This window comes from Trachypithecus francoisi, unplaced genomic scaffold, assembly GCF_009764315.1.
Source record: "Trachypithecus francoisi isolate TF-2019V2 unplaced genomic scaffold, Tfra_2.0 Lachesis_group3, whole genome shotgun sequence".
NCBI classification, from domain to species: Eukaryota; Metazoa; Chordata; class Mammalia; order Primates; family Cercopithecidae; genus Trachypithecus; species Trachypithecus francoisi.
The window spans coordinates 41,964,809-41,988,378 of NW_022681468.1; the positions used below are offsets into that span (position 1 = coordinate 41,964,809).

The 23,570-nt window shown below is 40.0% G+C and overlaps 1 protein-coding gene across 1 annotated transcript in view; it reads right to left on the bottom strand.

Annotated features, from left to right (window-relative positions):
- Nucleotides 1-22,613, bottom strand: part of RHOJ (ras homolog family member J) — a 102,351-nt gene extending 79,738 nt beyond the window's left edge. Inside the window, exon 1 of the mRNA XM_033187795.1 lies at nucleotides 21,876-22,613. Coding sequence (XP_033043686.1) covers nucleotides 21,876-22,107 — 232 coding nt within the window. The 5' untranslated portion in view covers nucleotides 22,108-22,613. The remainder of the gene's footprint in view (nucleotides 1-21,875) is intronic.
- Nucleotides 22,614-23,570: the final 957 nt, after the last annotated feature.

The window sequence follows — 23,570 nt, forward strand, 5'->3', positions numbered from 1 at the left end:
TGTGGGCTGACCCTTTTCACCCTCAAAATGCTCTGCGTGGTGCTCTTTTCTGGGCTCTGAGTTAATTGCAGGGTTTATGGGAATAACTAGATACTGGCTGTAAAAGTGGAGCTAAGCGTCTGCCAATAAAATATAATTCTCTTCCTCATTTCACAGGGAACAGGCTTCTAAATTGCTCAGGAGATGGTGAAAGATAGGAAAGCTGAGTCGGTAGGGATATCACAAAGGAAAATTATGGTAAGTTTACTAGCTGCTTGTGACATTGAAGCTATATATCTATTTATCTATATCCTAACCCTGTTCTACTCTTCATCTCCTACCGTAAGTGCAGCGCTCGGACATCAGTTAGAGGTTTGGAAATTACTTGAGGAACCACATATAGAAACTTTTATGATGCCACAAAGCCATTTCTTCTGCTGTGTATATGACTATACTTAAGGTTAGTTGATGAAGTAGTAGGCTCCAAGATAACTTGTGATCAATTGTAGTTGTCTCAGGGATTGTTTATAGCTTACAGCCTAAGATTTTTTCCTGTATCCAGAAAATCTTCTGAGTTCTAGATTACCGTGGTATAGAGTATCTTTTGTGAAACTGGAATTGGATCTGTAGCAGTTGGTGACATTGCTAAATAGGTTGTTTGGTTGATGTGCACTACCCTTAAGAAACTTTTAATGTGTTAACTGGTAGGAAATGAATGAAGCAAAAGAGTAACTCAAGATGAGGTGTAATGTACTGCATACTAAATCTTGGTAAAACTAGACTATCTATTAAAATGATGCCATATTCCTTACTATAAAACACAGTGATCTATGGTAGTCACAGGGACAAAAATGCCTCCTAAAATATCAAAAACTGTTGAGCCAAGGTTAAGCATGCTCTTCAAGTGCCATGACATACCTATATTTCCCAAACTTGCCTGGTCATAAGAAAAGTTTACTTGTTAAAAACGCAGATTTTTGTGTCCATATAAGGGCTTTGAAACCAGACCCATTTAGAGACAGAACTGTGAATATGAATTTCAATAAGCTTCATAGGCATTTCTAATTAGGTACCATGTGGTCTCTTGAACTTATATGAAGATCCCACAATGATATTAATTCTTAGATCTAAAGAAATCCTGTCTTTTGAAAGCCTTAACATGATATTATAATGTAGATAAACCTGGGATAATTGAATGGAGATTTATTAAAATGCCAGAAGAGAAATGTAGTACTCTCATGTTGGTGACTTCAGTTGTCTACATTTAATTAGGTTGACCTATATTAACTTGCATACCCAGGGGAAAAAAGAAAAAGAGGTAATCTAAAAGACCGTTTAGAGTTTACCTCCTGTCAGGACTGCACCTTAGCCATGTTGACAAGATACCTATTCCTACCAAAAAGTGCAAGAGTGACTGTGTGCTTGCTGTAGATTTGAAATGCAAATCATTTGTGATTGACTTGCAGTGAATTCACGAAAAGCTGTCCATTAAAAAGGGGGGAAAGAATAGGTCAAATAGCTATGGGGGAGTGAGAAGGATCTGGGTGTATCATCTGAGGATGACAGGGATGAGAATTTTCTAGGTCTTGAAATACATGAAGAGTAATTATTCTGAGGATAATAACGAGGCATTCTTCATCTTGGCTAGACTTGAGGGAAAGAAAATGGCTCTGACCAGCCTGACAGATTTAGTTTATCCAAAAGAAAGAACATGGTATGGAGACTTATTAAGAGGATAAATGAATGAAATGAATAGAGTAGAATCTCTACAGCAAAGTTTATGCCTAATATTGACACTTAAGATTTAGCATCAACTCTTTGTCTCTTTTGAAAAGTTTGGTTAAAAGTGTGTATACTATGGAAAACTCTTAAGGCTCTTATTTACCACCTTGAACTATTGTAAATGTCATATGAAATTCATTTTAGTTGAGAAAAAAAAGCATTTAGCGCTTCCAATGCAAGCTAATTCAATATGAGCAGAGAGGAGGACTCCTGAGGAGAGAGAGCATAGCCTTTTTTTTGCACCTAATAATTCTTACTTTGACAAGTATAATGTGCCCCATAATTAATGAGTGTGAACATAGTCATTGAATCTCTTGCAAGCATACCAGCTGAAAATTGGTGTATTTTCTAAGAGATGAACTGTTACATTTTATGAACATTCTTCATAATTCTTAGGTTTGTATCTGGCATATATTAAGGAGATTACTTGCTTATTATTTTTCCTCTTAATTAATCTCATTATTTGAAAAAATGTATGCAGCACATACTTTAAGTAATTAAGTTTTTCCCTTTGCCTCTCGGATATAGCATCAGAATACAATAGAGGTAGAACAGAAATCCTGAATATAATTAGGAAAACAACTTTATGCCTAGCTAAATCACTCAGAACTCATAAGCTTAAAATTTGACTGGAAGCAAAACCTTTTGGTGTTTTCTTTTCCAGAGAAAACAATTTTTTATAAGTTTTAAATAAGGTCAATATAATCTATTTTAAAGTATGCTCATGGTGCTTACATTATATCCTTTCAGCACGTGGGAGGATAAAATAATTTCAACATAGAAAATTATCCTGAGTGTCCACACAGGATGCTAACTTCAGTGTAGTGCACTGGTTAAGACTGAGACTCTTGGATGTCATTCATTCATTCAATCATTCAATAAACAGTTCTGGGTGGCTACTATGTTGTAGGCTCATTCTCAGGTATGGAGGACATAAAAGTAAACAAGACAGAAAGAGCCTTGCCTTCAGGAATTGTATATTGTAGGGAGAGACAAGCCATGGAAAATTAAATAAATGAAGAAAATAATAATGATAGAGGAGATAAACAGGTTTTGAAAGGGGGCCCAACTTAATCAGAGTGGGCCCCTTTTGTAGAGCTGATAGATTTGAATCCCAATTCTGCCATTTCTTTGTTGAGTGATGTTGGACATATCACTTCTCTGAGTTTCGGTTTTCTTGTCTGTGGAATGAGGATACTTACTACCTAGAGATAATGTGAGGCTCAAGCAAGATAGTAAAGGCAACACAGGGCTGGACACACAGTAAATACTCAGCTACTTAATGTTAGCTAATTAAATAACCTGCTGCAAAAAGATCAGGAATCATTTTGTTCATTGTGGTGCATTCTGCTCAGGCCATGCAGAGTGTTGTTTCTCTCTTGTTGGTAATCTGTAGTCAGTTGATTTACCAGTTTGTATTAAAACAGCTGGAGAGACTAAAGGAAGGCTTGGTCTTTGTTAACAAGAGTGATTGTAAACTGGCTGTCCAGATAAGGGTGGCTGGGTTCTGGTTACAAAATATCTGCCTCTCCCCAAATTTATGCATTTCTCTTTCAGGAAGACCTAAGTAGAGGTCTTTTTGGACTCAGAGAACTTGTACTGTAAGAAGTTTTCTGTTTTTGTTTTCTTTCCTTTTCCCCGAATGTTAGGTCAAAGCATGAGGAAGAACAGAAGGATTTGCAGAGGGGAAACAGATGTTTACTGTTCATTTCATAATCACAAGGCTGGATGGATGTGGAACAATAAATCACAGCTTCAAAACACAACTGCATTAAAACCATCCCAAAGATCCCAGGCTCTTTCCTGTTTTTTTTTAAGATTCCTTTGTTTCTTCCCATGAGGGCAGGTGCTCTCTAATTTCCCTCGGTGAACCCTCTGAAGGTCTTACGGTCATGTTGATTATTTATTTCATAGGCAGAGTGATTCACATGTATGTAGCTTTGCAGATTATGCCCAAGCTCAAGGCTTTTCCCCAGCAGCTGGTACTTGGCTACCGATGGCTGCCCTTGGGTAGGTAAGGTTAGTCTCCTTACTGCTATGCATCACAATTCCCACTTGCCTCTAGTCTGACTCCCTGAGGCTTCTCCTCCCACCTTGCACCAGCCCTCTCCCAATACTTTCTGTTCTCAGCCTTCTGTATTCTCCTTCTTCCAGGGGCTCTCTATGTCCCCACCATGGGTGCAGATCTTTTTAGAGAGCACCCTGGTTCCTTACTTAGGAATTTGATAGCTGTTTCCAAGAGGCTATAAAGGCCTTTTCTGTTTGATGCAATCTGCTGGAAACTCCCCAGTCAATAAATTTTACATGCATATCTGTTTTTAAATTGCTTTTTACTGATGGATGGTTGACTATAGAATTGATCCTTTTGGCTTGATTCATAGGCACTTTTACAGCATAAAGAAGGGTTTTCTGAACCTACTAAGTCACATTAGCTTAAACTATATACATTTGTGATATCTAAATGGGTTTGAACTCTAAAATGGCAGTGTCGCAAGTTCTACCTAATTAGAAATGCCTATGAAGCTTATTGAAATCCATATTCAGAGGTTCCAAGATGGCCGAATAGGACCAGCTCCAGTCTGCAGCTCCCAGTGTGAGCAATGCAGAAGATGGGTGATTTCTGCATTTCCAACCAAGGTACCAGGTTCATCTCACTGGGGCTTGTCGTACAGTGGATGCCAGACAGCGGGTGCAGCCCACCGAGTGAGAGCTGAAGCAGGGCGAGGCATCACCTCACCCAGGAAGTGCAAGGGGTCAGGGAATTCCCTTTCCTAGCCAAGGGAAGCTGTGACAGATGGCACCTGGAAAATCAGGTCACTTCCATCCTAATACTGCACTTTTCCAATGGTCTTAGCAAACGGCACACCAGGAGATTATATCCTGCACCTGGCTCGGAGGGTCCCATGCCCATGGAGCCTCACTCATTGCTAGCACAGCAGTCTGAGATTGAACTGCAAGGAGGCAGCGAGGCTTGGGGAGGGGCGTCTGCCATTGCTGACACTTGAATAGGTAAACAAAGCTGCCAGGAAGCTCAAGCTGGGTGGAATCCACCCCGCTTTGGTGAATCTGACAATTATGTGTCTTGGAGTTGCTTTTCTCGAGGAGTATCTCTGTGGTGTTCTCTGTATTTCCTGAATTTGAATGTTGGCCTGACTTGCTAGGTTGGGGAAGTTCCCCTGGATAATATCCTGAAGAGTGTTTTCCAACTTGGTCCCATTCTCCCTGTCACTTTGGAGCTCCCGTCACTAGGAGCTATAGCTGAACAAAAGGCAGCAGAAACTTCTGCAGACTTAAATGTCCCTGTCTGACAGCTTTGAAGAGAGTAGTGGTTCTCCTGGCATGGAGTTTGAGATCTGAGAATGGACAGACTGCCTCTTCAAGTGGGTCCCTGGCCCCCAAGTAGCCTAACTGGGAGGCACCTCCCAGTAGGGGACCGACTGACACCTCACATGGCCGGGTGCCCCTCTGAGACAAAGCTTCCAGAGGAAGGATCAGGCAGCAACATCTGCCGTTCTGCAATATTTGCTGTTCTGCAGCCTCCACTGGTGATACCCAGGCAAACAGGGTCTGGAGTGGACCTCCAGCAAACTCCAACAGACCTGCAGCTGAGGGTCCTGACTGTTAGAAAGAAAACTAACAAACAGAAAGGACATCCACACCAAAACCCGTCTGTACGTCACCATCATCAAAGACCAAAGGTAGATAAAACCACAAAGGTGGGGAGAAACCAGAGCAGGAAAGCTGAAAATTCTAAAAATCAGAGCGCATCTTCTCCTCCAAAGGAACGCAGCTCCTCGCCAGCAATGGAACAAAACTGGGTGGAGAATGACTTTGACGAGTTGAGAGAAGAAGACTTCAGGCGATCAAACTTCTCCAAGCTAAAGGAGGATGTTTGAACCCATCGCAAAGAAGCTAAAAACCTTGAAACAAGATTACACGAATGGCTAACTAGAATAACCAGTGTAGATAAGTCCTTAAATGACCTGATGGAGCTGAAAACTGTGGCACGAGAACTATGTGACACATGCACAATCTTCAGTAGCCTATCCGATCAACTGGAAGAAAGGGTGTCAGTGATTGAAGATCAAATGAATGAAGTGAAGCGAGAAGAGAAGTTTAGAGAAAAAAGAGTAAAAGGAAATGAACAAAGCCTCCAAGAAATATGTGACTATGTGAAAAGACCAAATCTACATCTGATTGGTGTACCTGAAAGTGACGGGGAGAATAGGACCAAGTTGGAAAACATTCTGCAGGATATTATGCAGGAGAACTTCCCCAACATAGCAACGCAGGCCAACATTCAAATTCAGGAAATACAGAGAATGCCACAAAGATACTCCTTGAGAAAAGCAACTCCAAGACACATAATTGTCAGATTCACCAAAGTTGAAATGAAGGAAAAATTGTTAAGGACAGCCAGAGAGAAAGGTCTGGTTACCCACAAAGGGAAGCCCATCAGACTAACAGCAGATCTCTTGGCAGAAACTTTACAAGCCAGAAGAGAGTGGGAGCCAATATTCAACATTCTTGAAGAAAAGAATTTTCAACCCAGAATTTCATATCCAGCCAAACTAAGCTTCATAAGTGAAGGAGAAATAAAATCCTTTACAGACAAGCAAATGCTGAGAGATTTTGTCACCACCAGGCCTGCCTTACAAGAGCTCCTGAAAGAAGCACTAAACATGGAAAGGAATAACCAGTACCAGTCACTGCAAAAACATGCCAAATTGTAAAGACCATCGATGCTAGGAAGAAACTGCATCAACTAACGAGCAAAATAACCAGCTAACATCATAATGACAGGATCAAATTCACACATAACAATATTAACCTTAAATGTAAATGGGCTAACTGCTCCAATTAAAAGACACAGACTGGCATATTGGATAAAGAGTCAAGACCCATCAGTTTGCTGTATTCAGGAGACCCATCTCATGTGCAGAGACATACATAGGCTCAAAATAAAGGGATGGAGGAAGATCTACCAAGCAAATGGAAAATTAAAAAAAGCAGGGGTTGCAATCCTAGTCTCTGATAAAACAGACTTTAAACCAACAAAGATCAGAAGAGACAAAGAAAGCCATTACATAATGGTAAAGGGATCAATTCAACAAGAAGAGCTAACTATCCTAAATATATATGCACCCAATACAGGAGCACCCAGATTCATAAAGAAAGTCCTTAAACACTTACAAAGAGACTTAGACTCCCACACAATAATAATGGGAGACTTTAACACCCCACTGTCAACATCAGACAGATCAACGAGAGAGAAAGTTAATAAGGATATCCAGGAATTGAACTCAGCTCTGCACCAAGAGGACCTATTAGACATCTACAGAACTCTCCACCCAAAATCAACAGAATATACATTCTTTTCAGCACCACATCACACTTATTCCAAAATTGACCACATAATTGGAAGTCAATCACTTCTCAGCAAATGTAAAAGAAGGGAAATTATAACAAACTGTCTCTCAGACCACAGTGCAATCAAACTAGAACTCAGGATTAAGAAACTCACTCAAAACCGCTCAACTACATGGAAACTGAACAATCTGCTCCTGAATGACTACTGCATACATAACGAAATGAAGGCAGAAATAAAGATGTTCTTTGAAACCAATGAGAAAAAAAGACACAGCATACCAGACTCTGGGACACATTTAAAGCAGTTTGTAGAGGGAAATTTATAGCACTAAATGCCCACAAGAGAAAGCTGGAAAGATCTAAAATTGATACCCTAACATCACAATTAAAATAACTAGAAAAGCAAGAGCAAACACATTCAAAAGCTACAGAAGGCAAGAAAAAACTAAGATCAGAGCAGAACTGAAGGAGATAGGGACAGAAAAAAACCCTTCAAAAAAATCAATGAATCCAGGAGCTGGTTTTTTGAAAAGATCAACAAAATTGATAGACCGCCAGCAAGACTAATAAAGAAGAAAAGAGAGAAGAATCAAATAGATGCAATAAAAAATGATAAAGGTGTTATCACCACCGATCCCACAGAAATACAAACTACCATCAGAGAATACTATAAACACCTCTATGCAAATAAAGTAGAAAATCTAGAAGAAATGGAAAAATTCCTGGACACATACACCCTCCCAAGACTAAACTAGGAAGAACTTGAATCACTGAACAGACGAATAACAGACTCTGAAATTGAGGCAATAATTAATAGCCTACCAACCAAAAAAAGTCCAGGACCAGATGGATTCACAGCTGAATTCTACCAGAGGTAAAGAAGGAGCTGGTACCATTCCTTCTGAAACTATTCCAATCGATAGAATAAGAGGGAATCTTCCCTAACTCATGAGGCCAGCATCATCCTGATACCAAAGCCTGGCAGAGACACAACAAAAAAAGAGAATTTTAGACCAATATCCCTGAAGAACATCGATGCAAAAATCCTCAATAAAATACTGGCAAACCAAACCTGGCAGCACATCAAAAAGCTTATCCACCACGATCAAGTGGGCTTCATCCCTGGGATGCAAGGCTGGTTCAATGTATGCAAATCAATAAACATAATCCATCATATAAATGGAACCAAAGACAAAAACCACATGATTATCTCAATAGATGCAGAAAAGGCCTTTGAAAAAATTCAACAGCCCTTCATGCTAAAAACTCTCAATAAGTTAGATATTGATGGGATGTATCTCAAAATAATAAGAGCTATTTATGACAAACCCACAGCCAATATCATACTGAATGGGCAAAAACTAGAAGCATTCCCTTTGAAAACTGGCACAAGGCAGGGATGCCCTCTCTCACCACTCCTATTTAACATAGTGTTGGAAGTTCTGGCTAGGGCAATCAGTCAGGAGAAAGAAACAAAGGGTATTCAAATAGGAAGACAGGAAGTCAAATTGTTCCTGTTTGCAGATGACATGATTGTATATTTAGAAGACCCCATCGTCTCAGCCCAAAATCTCCTTAAGCTGATAAGCAATTTCAGCAGTCTCAGGATACAAAATCAATGTGCAAAAATCATAAGCATTCCTATACACCAATAACAGACAAATAGAGAGCCAAATAATGAGTGAGCTCCCATTCACAATTACTTCAAATAGAATAAAATACCTAGGAATACAACTTACAAGGGATGTGAAGGACCTCTTCAAGGAGAACTACAAACCACTGCTCAACAAAATAAAAGGGGACACAAACAAATGCAAGAACATTCCATGCTCATGGGTAGAAAGAATCAATATCATGAAAATGGCCATACTGCCCAAGGTACTTTATAGATTCAATGCCATCCCCATCAAGCTACCAATGACTTTCTTCAGAGAATTGGAAAAAACTACTTTAAAGTTCATATGGAACCAAAAAAGAGCCCACATTGCTAAGACAATCCTAAGCCAAAAGAACAAAGCTGGAGGCATCACGCTACCTGACTTCAATCTGCACTGCAAGGCTACAGTAACCAAAACAGCATGATACTGGTACCAAAACAGAGATATAGACCAATGGAACAGAACAGAGGCCTCAGAAATAATACCATACATCTACAGCCATCTGATCTTTGACAAGCCTGACAGAAACAAGAAATGGGGAAAGGATTCCCTATTTAATAAGTGGTGCTGGGAAAACTGGCTAGCCATAGGTAGAAAGCTGAAACTGGATCCCTTCCTTACACTTTATACAAAAATTAATTCAAGATGGATTAAAGACTTAAATGTTAGACCTAAAACCATAAAAATCCTAGAAGAAAACCTAGGCAATACCATTCAGGACATAGGAATGGGCAAGGACTTCATGTCTAAAACACCAAAAACAATTTCAACAAAAGCCAAAATTGACAAATGGGATCTAATTAAACTAAAGAGCTTCTGCACAGCAAAAGAAACTACCACCAGAGTGAACAGGCAACCTACAGAATGGGAGAAAATTTTTACAATCTACCCATCTGACAAAGGGTTAATATCCAGAATCTACAAAGAACTTAAACAAATTTACAAGAAAAAATCAAACAACCCCATCAAAAAGTGGGCAAAGGATGTGAACAGACACTTCTCAAAAGAAGACATTTATGCAGCCAACAAGCACATGAAAAATTGCTCATCATCACTGGCCATCAGAGAAATGCAAACCAAAACCACAATGAGATACCATCTCACACCAGTTGGAATGGCAATCATTAAAAAGTCAGGAAACAGCAGGTGCTGGAGAGGATGTGGAGAAATAGGAACACTTTTACACTGTTGGTAGGACTGTAAACTAGTTCAGCCATTGTGGAAGACAGTGTGGCGATTCCTCAGGGATCTAGAACTAGAAATACCATTTGACCCAGCCATCCTATTACTGGGTATATACCCAAAGGATTATAAATCATGCTGCTATAAAGACACATGCACACATATGTTTATTGCAGCACTATTCACAATAGCAAAGACTTGGAACCAACCCAAATGCCCATCAATGATAGACTGGATTAAGAAAATGTGGCACATATACACTATGGAATACTATGCAGCCATAAAAAATGATGAGTTCATGTCCTTTGTAGGGACATGGATGAAGCTGGAAACCACCATTCTCAGCAAGCTATTGCAAGGGCAGAAAACCAAACACTGCATGTTCTCACTCATAGATGAGAATTGAACAATGAGAACACTTGGACACAGGGTGGGGAACATCACACACCAGGGCCTATAGTGGGGTTGGGGGAGTGGGGACGGATAGCATTAGGAGATTTACCTAATGTAAATGATGAGTTAATGGGTGCAGCACACCAACATGGCACATGCATACATATGTAGCAAACCTGCACGTTGTGCACATGTACCCTAGAACTTCAAGTATAATAATAAAAAATAAGTAAATAAAAAAAAGAAATTCACATTCACAGCTCTGTCTCTAAGTGGGTCTGGTGTAGAAGCCCTTATATGGACCCAAGAATCTGCATTTTTAACAAGTAAGCTTTTCTTATGACCAGGCAAGTTTGGGAAATATAGGTGTGTCATATGTAGTACAATAAATAGGAAGTTAAATATGGTGCTAAGGCAGTTGATATGTTTATTTGTACCTATTGTATTTGGTATAAGCGATTTCAACTTAATGACTGTGGTGAAGATGACTAAGTGTCTATTACAGTCTGTTTGTCCCTTCTTTGGGCACATAGCTCACCTTCCTTGTGATTATGTGTGGCCTACAGTTTAAGTTCTCTCCATTGAAATGTGAACAGAAGTGATACATGCCACCTGTGAGCCTGGCCCATACCACCACTCCCTAACCTTACTCCTCCATAGTCTGTCATCTTCCAGTGTCTAGATACAGTGCACCACAAAGCCCTAGATGATGGCAGAGTAACAAGATGGAAAAAAAGAGATCCCTGAATGACCACATGGAACAGAACTATCTTACCAACCCGAAGACCTGCCAAGGTATCTTATGTGACCAAAAGCAGGATTCTACTCAGCAATCCTATTACTGGGTATATATCCAAAAGAAAATAAATCATTATGCCAAAAAGACACATGAACTTACACGTTCATTGCAGCATTATTCACAATGGCAAAGACATGGAATCAACATAGGTGCCCATCAGTGGTGGATTGGATAAAGAAAATGTGGTACATATACAACTGGAATCCTACGTAGCCATAAAAAAGAATGAAATCATGTCTTTTGCAGCAACATGGATGTAGCTAGAGGCCATTATCCTTTTTTTTTTTTTTTTTTTTTTGTATTTTTAGTAGAGACGGGGTTTCACCATGTTAGCCAGGATGGTCTCGATCTCCTGACCTCGTGATCCGCCCGTCTCGGCCTCCCAAAGTGCTGGGATTACAGGCTTGAGCCACCGCGCCCGGCCAGCTGAGGCCATTATTCTAAGCAAAGCAACATAGAAACAGAAAACCAAATACTACATGTTCTCACTTGTAAGTGGGAGGTAAACACTAGGTACACATGGACAGGAAGAGGGCAACAATAGACACTGGGTACCACTGGTGGGGGAGGGAAGGAAGAGGGCAAGGGTTGAAGAACTAACTATTGGGTATCGTGCTCACCACCTGGGTGATGAAATCATTCATGTCATAAACGTCAGCATCATGCAATATACCCAGCCAGCAAACCGCACATGTACCCTCTAAATCTAACATACATGTTGCAATTATGTAAGAAAATAGGATTGTAATAGTTTGAACCCTTATATATTTTGGCCTATTTGTTACAGCATCTTAGCTTACCTAGTAGTGTGGTGCCATCATTACAAAAACCTAAAAATACATGTGGTGTTGGCTTTGCTGTTAGGTGGCAGATGGTGACAAAACAGAGCAGGTTGGAAAGATGATCTATGTTATACTGTAGCAAAACATTTTGTAAAACTATTGTCTGTGAAACCTGGAAGGTAAAGTTACTCCCTACTGAGTCCACAGCACTCTATGAAGAGACGGGAAAATGACAGAATGTTAGTATGTATTAATTGTTACTTTACGTATTTAGCAAGGTGTTATAAGAAAGGGAAGAGATGAATTGGTTGTTTTTAAAGCTGAGATTGATAGAATACAGATCTTCATGGTTTCACAGAGTTAGAAAACGATTGTTTCTGGATTCCATTAATAGATGATACTGTCAGGATTGTCATCAGAATTCTATTATTACAATGTGTCTCCCATTCTTCCCATTCTGAAAGGGAGTTTGAGTGTTTTGATTATCCCATTCCTGTTCTACCATTGCACGGGGGCAAATGGTGTATATGGGTAGATAATTTGTCTTTTATTGGATCATAAGAAGTCACATTTAGATCAAATGAAAAGAATCATGCATCACTTAACAGATACTGGTCTTTGACACAGTTGCTGTGCCAGAATGCAACTCTAGGTGGTTCCTCCGGGGAAAAGGGTGAGTTTGTTTTACATGTGGGAAAAAATGTGCAGGGATATTTGGTGGCCACAGAGTGTGATGCAGGCAGAGATTGCTAGTTTCCATTAAAATCCATTCTTCCCTCTTTTGGGCACATAGGCAGGCTTTCCCCCCAACCGCCTTTACAGTGAGGTGTGGCCTTATGACTAAATAAACTCCTATGCAGTGTGATTGAAAATGATGTTTGTCACTTCCAGGCCTGGCCTATAAAACTTTCCATTCAAGTTTCTCCATGCTCTTTCTCATTAGGCTGGGTGGATGCAGATAACTGAAATCCTAGAGGATGTCAGAGTTACCAGATGTGAGAAGCCTGAGACCTTAAATGTCCATATGGAAGAAAGCAGCCCTACTGACTTGAATACCTGCTTAAGAGCATCACATGAGCAAGGAATACTTTGCCATTGAGTTAATCCTTTACATGTTTGGGTTTACTTGTTAATGGCAGGTCCTAACTAACAGTGGCTCTTTTATTGTTATTACCTATACACTGCTTATATTGTTTACTATTCCATGGCCTCCACTTAACCCCATTACAAGCAATTTAACCTTGAGGGAAATAGAGTAATATCTTTGTGCTGGGAGTTGTTCATCAGCTAAGTTGAGAAAATAATAGCATCTTATGATAAAGGAGGGTTGGCTATTTGGTACAAGGTACAAAAATATAGTTAGATGGAATAAAATCTAGTATTCAGTAGCACAACAGGGTGACTATAGTTAACAATAGTTTATTGTATATTTCAAAATAGCTAGAAGAGTAGGTTTAGAATGTAATGAACAAAGTAATGATAGACGTTTGAGGTTATGGATATACCAGTTGCCTAGATTTGATTATTACCCATTATATGCTTGTATCAAAACATCACATATACTCCATAAGTGAGTATGAACAACTATTAATGTATCCATAATTTTTTTGTCTTAGAGATGAAGTCTTGCTCTGTTGCCCAGGTTGGAGTGCAGTGGCACAATTACAGCTCACTGTAACTTTGAGCTTCTAGGCTCAAGGGATCCTTGTGCATTGGCTTTCCAAAGCACTGGGATTACAGATATGAGCCACAACACCTGGCCTGTATCCATAAAAATTTAAAAAATGAAAAGTGAAAAAAATAGCATCTTATAGGATCATTGTGAGGCGGCAATGAATTGATGTCTAAAAATACTTTAAATATGCCTGACTCATAGCAAGAACTATATAAGTGTATAGCTATTGTTATTGTAGTTAACATGCATTCTAGTGGCATCCTAGTGTCATAATTAATACCACCATACTGTTTGTAGGATCACACACACGTGGCCACAGTGAAATTCACGCTGAGGCTGGGAGTGAAGAACACCATAGATGAAAGCTGTACCATGAACCAAGACACAGTGCTAAGTGAATACACATGAATCAAGTCCTTTTGTTGTGTGAAAACTGGGCACCTCCAAAATGTTTAGGGACTTTGGAGCATTCAGGAACAACGCCAGGCCACTCTGTGACTCAGAGCTGACCCGTATTGAATTTATGATGGGATTGATCCTGACTGTGGTATCTCCAGAACATTAACTGTTTGGATTCTGCCAACTAACCCAAGATATGTCATTTTTATTTGCGGGGAAGTAAACCTTCAGCCAAATCAGAACCTGTGTTACACAGATGGTAGGTCCTCCATAGATCCTTGTGGTTTTTGTGCTCAGGGTTAATGAGGGAGACAGTTTCTGCTGCATTTTCTTACCTGTCCTTTCCTGAGCCATCTTATGTTTGTGTCCACCTCCATGTTGACGCAGAACAGGGCCACTCTATCCAAAAACACAGACATCCTATGTACGGAGTCATTTGAGCCAAATTTGTTATTTGTCCCACAAGAAGGAGAAGGGATGGAAAAGTTTGAAAAAAGCTAGTCTAGGAATAAAATACTGTTTACCTGAAGCTCAACTTCAGTGGGCAAATAGGTAGTACAATTTATGAAGAATTTCTGGACCTGGATGGTGCAGGGTGCAGAGCTATGTGGAATTAAAAGTCTTGCAAAGTCTTGCTCAGAGGGAGCCTGTCCAATGAGGCCTGAATTGGTCACAGTCCTTGGTTTGTTGCCAGCTGAAGCTGGAATGCAAGAGGGTCATAGGGGCAGATGCAGCTTCTACCCCTGGGAGCATGACTTTTCTCATGCTCCTTTGGTCACAGATACTTTTCTTTGTCCCTCTTCTATTTTTTCTTCTTTCTTACTCCTAAGAGAAGCAGCTCACAATTTACCACTTCTGCAGTACATTTCAGCTTTCTGAGTGCAGTTTCCATCCTTGAAGCCTCTGAGGGAGCTTGCTCTTATTAAGTATCACAGGCCGGGCGCGGTGGCTCAAGCCTGTAATCCCAGCACTTTGGGAGGCCGAGACGGGTGGATCACGAGGTCAGGAGATCGAGACCATCCTGGCTAACACGGTGAAACCCCGTCTCTACTAAAAAAATACAAAAAAACTAGCCGTGCGATGTGGCAGGCGCCTGTAGTCCCAGTTACTCGGGAGGCTGAGGCAGGAGAATGGCGTAAACCCGGGAGGCGGAGCTTGCAGTGAGCTGAGATCCGGCCACTGCACTCCAGCCTGGGCGACAGAGCGAGACTCCGTCTCAAAAAAAAAAAAAAAAAAAAAAAAAAAGTATCACAGTGTACACTGTGGAGGAATGTGTGCACCTGATTCCTGTCACTGTATCTTTAGTGTGGCCTTCTAGAATCTAGAAAGATCATCAGCTACACATCACACTACCTCAAAAAGAAACATCAGGGGACTAGATACCTATGAGATTTTAGGTTTTTTAGTATCATTTCATTTAGAAGGAACAGAGTGAGTGATTCACCTGGCCCATTCTTGTCTCCTCTTTCACAAACTTCTTTTATATTTGTGTTTAAGAACCTGGTGATTTATTTTATAGTCTCATGCAAATTGCTTTAGCTTTCCTTGTGGCTTACAAAAAAAGAATCTCATCCATTCTTCAGAGACTCTCAGGTGTCTTCAGAAAGAGCAAAAGAGAAACTTCTGAATAAATTTTCCCAAATGAGCAGAACTGTGTCACAACCCTTTATAAACCCGGGACTTTATTGTTATTCACTGTTTATTATGATTATGTTATTTTTTCCCCCCTGTGGTTTGGACTTGTTTCCCACCCCCTGCTCTGGCCATTAAGGTTGTGACTGTCTACCTTGGGTTGCTCACCATTTAACTAAGTGGAAAAAGTTAGAACTGACTTTCAGCTTTCTGTAAAAACAACTTCCTTTTACATCTCAATCAGCTGATAGAATAACTGGATTTCTCTCCTTTCCATGAATTGTGTTAATTTCCTGCATAGGCAGCCTGGGTTTGCAAATAGTGGCTTCATGTGGTATTCCAAATTTGATGGCTTTCAACAAACAAGCTCTGGAAGGGTGGGTGATAGAAGAAAGATTCACAGACAAAATAATACAGAGAATGATGGAAATGGTGAACATCATAAAGATGTTTCAGCTGGAATGAGCTTATTTTACACACCTATGTACCTGGGCATATAAACCATGTACAAAACTAACTCAACATACAATCTAAATTCAAAATGGAGCTCTTATCCTTATGCTATATGTCACTTGAAACATTAATCGGTAAGAATATTTTACCAGTGAGGGGTCTGCTACAAAACTCAAAACTAAAGATAGGATGTGGGAAGAAATGCACTTCTTCCATGGTAAGCTGTGAAAGCTCTCAAGGTTGTTAGGACACATTGAGTCATCCCTGGAAGGGAGTAAGGAGCAGAGCCCAGGGCTGTTTCTTAGACACACTTGTAATAAACAAGAGTGACTTTTCCCACCTTCATCCCACTGCTCCTACCCTTTAGACCTAGCCGTCAGCCAAACTTAGGGTTACTCTGAAATATGCTCTGTATATTAGAACTAGAAGAGTTTGAGTGAGGCACCCAAAATGTATGTCAGCTTTTGAATATAATGTAAATGAAGGAATCCCAAGTTCTATTTACACATTATATAGTTACACTATTCAATAGATGTGACACTGGCCACTTAGGTCAAGAAAATTCAATACTGGCTGGGCGTGGTGGCTCATGCCTCTAATCCCAGCACTTTGGGAGGCTGAGATGGGTGGATCACGAGGTCAAGACATCAAGACCATCCTGGCCAACATGGTGAAACCCCGTCTCTACTAAAAATAGAAAAAAATTAGCTGGGCGTGGTGGCACGTGCCTGTAGTCCCAGCTGCTTGGAAGGCTAAGGCAGAAGAATTGCTTGAACCTGGGAGGCAGAGGTTACAGTGAGCCGAGATCGTGCCACTGCACTCCAGCCTGGTGATAGAGTGAGACTCTGTCTCAAAAAAAAAAAAAAAAAAAGAAAAGAAAATTCAATATTATATTACAATTACAATGGGGATAAAATGATTATTTAAAATATGAACAAAATAGTTCAGAAATATAATAAATGTCATAAACATTTTTGTATGTTCATTCCTAAAGAGATATCTATTGGACAAGCAATTTGTTCATTTATTCATCAAAGTTTTAATGGACCAGAAACTAAGTGTTGGAAGGACTAAGACTGTGAAGACATAGTAATTCATTTATTCAGTTGAGAATAATCTGAGAGTTGAGAGTCTGTTGAGAGTCTATAATATGTGGGACTTTGTTTTTTGAAGCTGGAGATAGCAAATACATATATAATATCAGGTAGTATTAACTATTATAATGAAAGCTGTGGCAAGATAGGTTAAAGAGAGAAAGAGAGTGTGTGTGTAGTGTGAGTGTGTGCATGCACACATGCATTAAATAATGTGGTCAGTTGGAGCTATGGGAGATCTAGTGGAATAGTATGAGGCTGGGGAAAAAGCAAGTAGAAACTCTTCAAGGGAAGGAGTTTGGTGTGCTTGAGGAATAGCAAGATGGTGAGTGTGGTTACAGCAAAAACACTGATGAGGAGAGTGTTAAGAGATGAGATTGGAGAGATAACAGGGACTGAGTCATGGAGTGCATCATATACAAGATAATACAGGGTTGGGTCTGAGTGTTAAGGGAAGTGGTTGGAGAAGTTGGGGTTTTAGACAGTCCCTCTGCCAGCTATGTGGAGAAATGATGATGGGGGCAAGATTGGAAGTAGGGAATTGGGAATTGATTATAGTAGTTTGGATGAGAGATGATGGTGGCTTGAAAAAGAGTGAAGGCAATGAAGATGGTGATAAGTGATCAGGTTTGGGATGTATTTTGAATGTTGAGCTGATCGGTAGGAGGAAGGGATGATAACTATTGGTTTGAATAGAAAGGGAGGGGAATGTTGTCAAAGGACCAAAGGAGTCAATACCAAAGCTTTTGTTTTCAGAAACTGGGTGGATAATAGTGGTCATGTACTTACATGGGGAAGCCTAGGGGAAAAGTAGATTGGGGAAGTTAAACAATTTGGTTTGGACAGGTTAAGAATGAGATGCCTATTAGATATTCAAACAGTTGGATATATGAGTCTGAGTCTCAAGGGGTTTTGGTGGTAGAGTTACAAGTTTTGGAGTTGTCAGGATATGAATGATGTTTAAAGTTACAAAACTAGATACAATCAAGCGTACCCTAAGTGTAAATGAAGAAGAGAACCCAGGGACTGAACACTGGGGTTTCAGTGTTTCCCAACATTTGGTGGTTGGGAAGAGAGAGGGGAGGTGGCATTGGAGATGGAAAAAGATTTGCTGGTGAGTGGAAACAAAACCAGGAGAATGTGGCATCCCAGAAACCAAGCCAAGAAAATGCTTTAGGAAGGGGGGTAATGAACCATAAAAAAAGCTTCCAAGAGATCAAGAGGAGGACCTAGAACTGACTGTTGGATTTCACAGGACGTGAAAGACACAGCTCCTTTCCCTTAAGGAATTTCCAGCACAGCAGAGATGGGAAAATAAGGAAGCATATAAATTGCTATACAGTAGTGGAAGATCCTAGAGATGTAAACAAATTTGTGAAATTGGGATTGAAGATGGAACAGGGAATTATTCTTGGGGAGTCAAGGAAAGCTACATGGAGCAGATGTGCTTTTGGATTTTGGTAGGTAGGAGGTAGGGATACATCAGAATTCATAGAACTTTAAAAATTGTTTTTTGTAGCTGGTTGTTGATTTTTCCTGTAAAAATAAACTCATTCAAAACAATTTTACATATTTTTACTCATGCAAAACTGATATTTCCCCTCCTAATTTAATATCCCACTACTATTACTTCATATAGACACATTTGTTAATTATCAGTAAACATGGTAACCATTTTATAAAGAAAATACATACAATCCATCCTACCTTAGTCTTCTAAAGGATACTCTTGTAATTATATTTTTCCTCCTTGTAGTCTTTATCTTTTAGTTACATTTTCATTCCTTTTCCTGGCTGTATGCAAGTATCAAGACCATATTCTTAATAGCTACCATGTACCTAACTCTTATCACACAGGAGGCATTGTTCTAAGAACTTTACATATATTAATCATTTTGTTCTCACACACAATTCTAATACCTTCATTGTCCCTGTTTCTCATTTGTGATAACCGAGGCACAGAGAGGTTAAGTAACTTGCTCAAGGCCACAGAGTAAATGACAGAGCCAGTATTAGAACTGGGCTGCCTAACTTCAGAGATCACCATCTTGCACAGTAGGTTGTATTTCCATCCTTACTATTTTATCTCTACTTTCCTGGGTTGGGCAGTTACTAGTAAAATGTCTACTAGTAAAAATGGATAGGCTGTCTATGACTTGAACTATAACTTCTAAAGTCTCAGCACTCAACTGCAGGTTGTCATTTTAGAGGAGGCCAGTAGGACCCAGGAACTAGACACTGGATCCAAATGGAGAAGAGGGCATTTAGTTCTTTTGCAATTGATTGTAGATGCTCATGTGTCTGCTTAAGGATTTATGTTCAACCAGATCATATATCAGGACAGTGGTGGTAAAAGGAACTCAAGTCTTTGTGGTGGAGAAGATCCTTCTGCTTATAGAAATGACCACTTCTGGTTTGGTGCGGTGGCTCACGCCTGTAATCCCAGCACGTTAGGAGACTGAGGCAGGCGGAACACGAGATCAGGAGTTTGAGACCAGCCTGGTTAGCATGGTGAAACCCCGTCTCTACTAAAAATACAAAAATTAGCCAGGCATGGTGGCACGCGCCTGCAATCCCAGTTACTCAGGAGGCTGAGGCAGGAAAATTGTTTGAACCTGGAAGGTGGAAGTTGCAGTGAGCCAAGTCACGTCACTGCACTCCAGCCTGGGTGACAGAGCAAGACTCTGTCTCAAAAAAAAAAAAAAAAAAAAAAAGCCCACTTCATTACAGTCCTAGATGTATGTGGCTCATGTCTTCATTCTCTTTTTAACCTTACTGAAAGCACATGAGATGATTATATCGTAAGGAGGTACAAAGTGTACATCAAAGTAACCATGTTTAGGAATGTTTGTATGTGCAAAATATTGCTCTGAGTATAGTGGCTGTGATTTCTTGGGAGCTAAAATAATAGACTAGCCAAAATCTTTAAGATGCTTTAATGCTTAACAATAGTAAGTATATACATAATTAAAATATAAAATCATTGGAGCCTAGTGGAATCTAGCTGTGGTTCAGCCTTTGTTTGATTTCTCGTGTGGTTTTTTATAGGCTGACTTGATTCTCCTTTTTCCTGGTACCATACTGTAACTGGCTCCCTGAATACGTGGGGATTTGGATACATAATTTTCATAAGCATTTGAAGCCTCTCCCTTTAGATCTTGAGTTCCACCTTTGATTGAAAAGTTTTTGAAATAAGGTAGCTACTGTCCCTTTTTTGGCAGAAAGAAGGTGTAGAATAAATAACTTTTGCTAAGATGCTTTCAGGACAAGAATCTGAGGAACTTTCTCAAGACACAGACCCTCAAATTTTATAATTAGTTTTTTTCTCAAGATGAAAGTCAACCTGTTCTTCTCTTTATTCTGTTCTCATTAAAATGTTCTTCTCTGGGCAGAGTCATTATATTTTCAGAAAGGCTTAGGTGAGCCAGCATTAAAATTTGCTCTTAATTTCTACAAATACAGAAAAACCTGCTGGGAAATGGATACTGTATTCACTGTGGTTCTCTCCCTGTCTGCTGTGGGATATTTTCATACATCATGTAAGTGTAGGGGGAAGCAGTGACTTAGGTGATGGCTTAGTTCTGGAAAAGAAGCTACTTTCTATAGAAGGAGGATTTCAAATGGCTACATTGCCAAGCAGACACTCACGCTGGTTTCCTGTGGGCCATTTCCCCTTTGGTGAACCTGACCCAAAGCCAAAATGAAGGAGGAGAAATTTTCCATTCACAAGGTCTCAGATCTCTGATAAAGATCATTATGACAAAAAAGTTATAAAATGTAAGCTACTATAAGCTTGAAGAATTTCATTAACTTGCTCTTGATAAACTTAATAAAATTTGTTTTGGCAATTAAGAGAAGAAGTAAGAATCAAAATGGAAAAATTTAGATAATGCTATCACCCAGACAAGTACACCTACAAACTTTAGAACACTCAAAAAATAAAAAGTCCCCTGCAAGTTGTGACTACAGTGTCTTAACTGCCATGCTTTAAAATATTTAATATGCATTTTGTCCTTTCAGGACATACTTTAAAATAATTCAGATTTTACTTATATTTTTACTTTTAAAAACGTTAATTAAACATTTTTCTTTTAAGATACAGATAGCCTAATACATATTTAAAACCTTTTAAAAACTCTAACCCAATCTACAACCCCAGGAAAATAAAACTATAGTATTACAGCACCAACTGTTTTAGAAAAAATGAATGTTTTCTTAATCTTAGCATTTTCATTTGTAAATGGCATGAGGTGAATACGCAAAGAGCGGCAAGAACAATCCTTTCACCATTTGTGTGTCTAGTGGTGGTTCTTTTTTTGGCAGAAAAGAATTGTGATGCAATTACACTGCATTTAAAAATGTTCACAGTAAAACTTTAATGAATCTTGAGGCAAATGTTGAGTCAAACCTCTGTCCCCCAAATCTAGAGGGCAGGTCAGAATATTTTCCTGGCGTTACCCATTCGCTTTAAGGGAGAAAAAGTGTTACCATACAAATTGATGCACAAATTGTTCTACCAACAGTCAAGTCCTGAGTTGTACACTACGCTAAGCTCCCTGGTTACTGCCAGGCCCGCACCCAATACTGACATTAGAAATGAACCAGGCCCCTCTGAACTTAAGGTATCGCCTCCTGCATCGTTTATCTGGATGCAGAGAGTTTCCCACTTTTTCTTACCTGCATAGTGGTCAAACACAGTGGGCACGTATTCCTCTGGAAAGGCATCGTTGGCGTAGCTCATCAGCAGGCAGGTTTTCCCCACGGCACCGTCCCCCACCACTACACACTTCAACATCTTCTTCTCGTCGTTGCCCCTGCAGCCGCAGCTGCCGTCAGTTCCCTCTTTGCAGTTCATTCTTGCGGCTCCAGCTGCTGGGGACTCCTGCTGCTGTTGCTTCTCCTGCTTCATCCAAAGCACATGAAGCGGCGGAAAGCCAGTGCCAGGCTTGAATTTACTCTGTCTGACTTTGGGTACCTTGGATCATACAGACATGTCCGAGGCTGGGATATGCCCTGTTGCTTACCATGCTGGTAAAGAAAGGTAACACACACTTGGGGGAGTTCTGAAAAGGGTCTGCCCCTTTCCGTTCTCAGTGTGAGTTAAGAAACCCTTATTTTCACAGAATTCGAGGGGCTTCCTCACAGCCTAGAAATTTCAGCAGCCTGAGGGTTTTACTCTGCTCTCCCTGTCTCCAGCCTGGCAAAAGACACGGTGGAATTTTGCTAAATCTTTCTCATTTTCCAAGTCACATCTAACATGGAGGAAAGCTGGGCTTTTTAATGGAGTTTTTTCCCCTTGCTTCCTCCAGCTTGTCGAGTGTCAGGAAATCATGGGTTTCCTGCTGCATTCCATATTAGGATCAGTGGGCTGAGGAAGGCTGCAACAATGGGAGCTCTGTGTGTGTGTGTGTTTGTACTTCTGGGGAACGATGCCAGGACATGGAGTGGGAAAACACTAGGGGTCCCACTGCAGACTCAAGCTGTCAGACTTCCTGTTTCATCCGCTGCTTGTGAGGCTGTTCGCTGTATGGCTGGCTGGGAAGAAGCTGACTAGAGGATGGAAACCGGGGATTACTGCCTGCCACAGAAACGGGGAATGGTTAGAATGAGCAGAGAGAACCACACCAGCAGTCCTAGGATAACATATGACATCACTCTTCACTGAGTCACTAGTTAAAAGCTCTTCAAACTAAAAACGAGCAGTTCTTTACTTACTTAAATGAGAAACTTTAAGCGATTCTTCCCAGAAATAAAGAAGAAAACCTTCTAGAGTCACATCATTTCAAAGAGAAAAATTTTTGGAAGTTGTAGGTATAACATGCATGATCAGGTTTATAAACTGCCACATGTCTGGAATATGTATTCCAGACACAAACTTATTTTTATGATGGTAGCACATAAGAAATCAATCACATGTGGGATGTTTGCATTCTCTTATTAGTGGATGAACACACACGTGCTTGGCTCATACATAACACCCTTGGACACGAGAGGGTATAGGATGGCTTTTTGGTTTGTTTAAGGCCCTTGATGCTGTTTTTACTTGGATGTTTTGCTTTTTGATTTAGTCTTCTCCCCTTGGGTCAGACTGGTCCTCTTCAATTACAAAGGAGCCATGGGCAGCTAATTTATTTGTCTGTTCTGTCGCTCAAAATGAAGCCCCTTTGAAGCTCTGTATTTGATTAATGTGCTTGGTCTTAGAAAAGAAGTGGAACTCTGCAAATGATTTTTGACAAATGGATCAAAATGAGGGAACTCTGGTTTTTTCACTTTCAGTTTTTGAACATTGATTTTGAAGAATTCAGATTATCCAATTGTTTGAGAAGTTTTTTGTCTTTTTTTTTTTTGGTGAGGGGTGAGATGAGAGAAAAG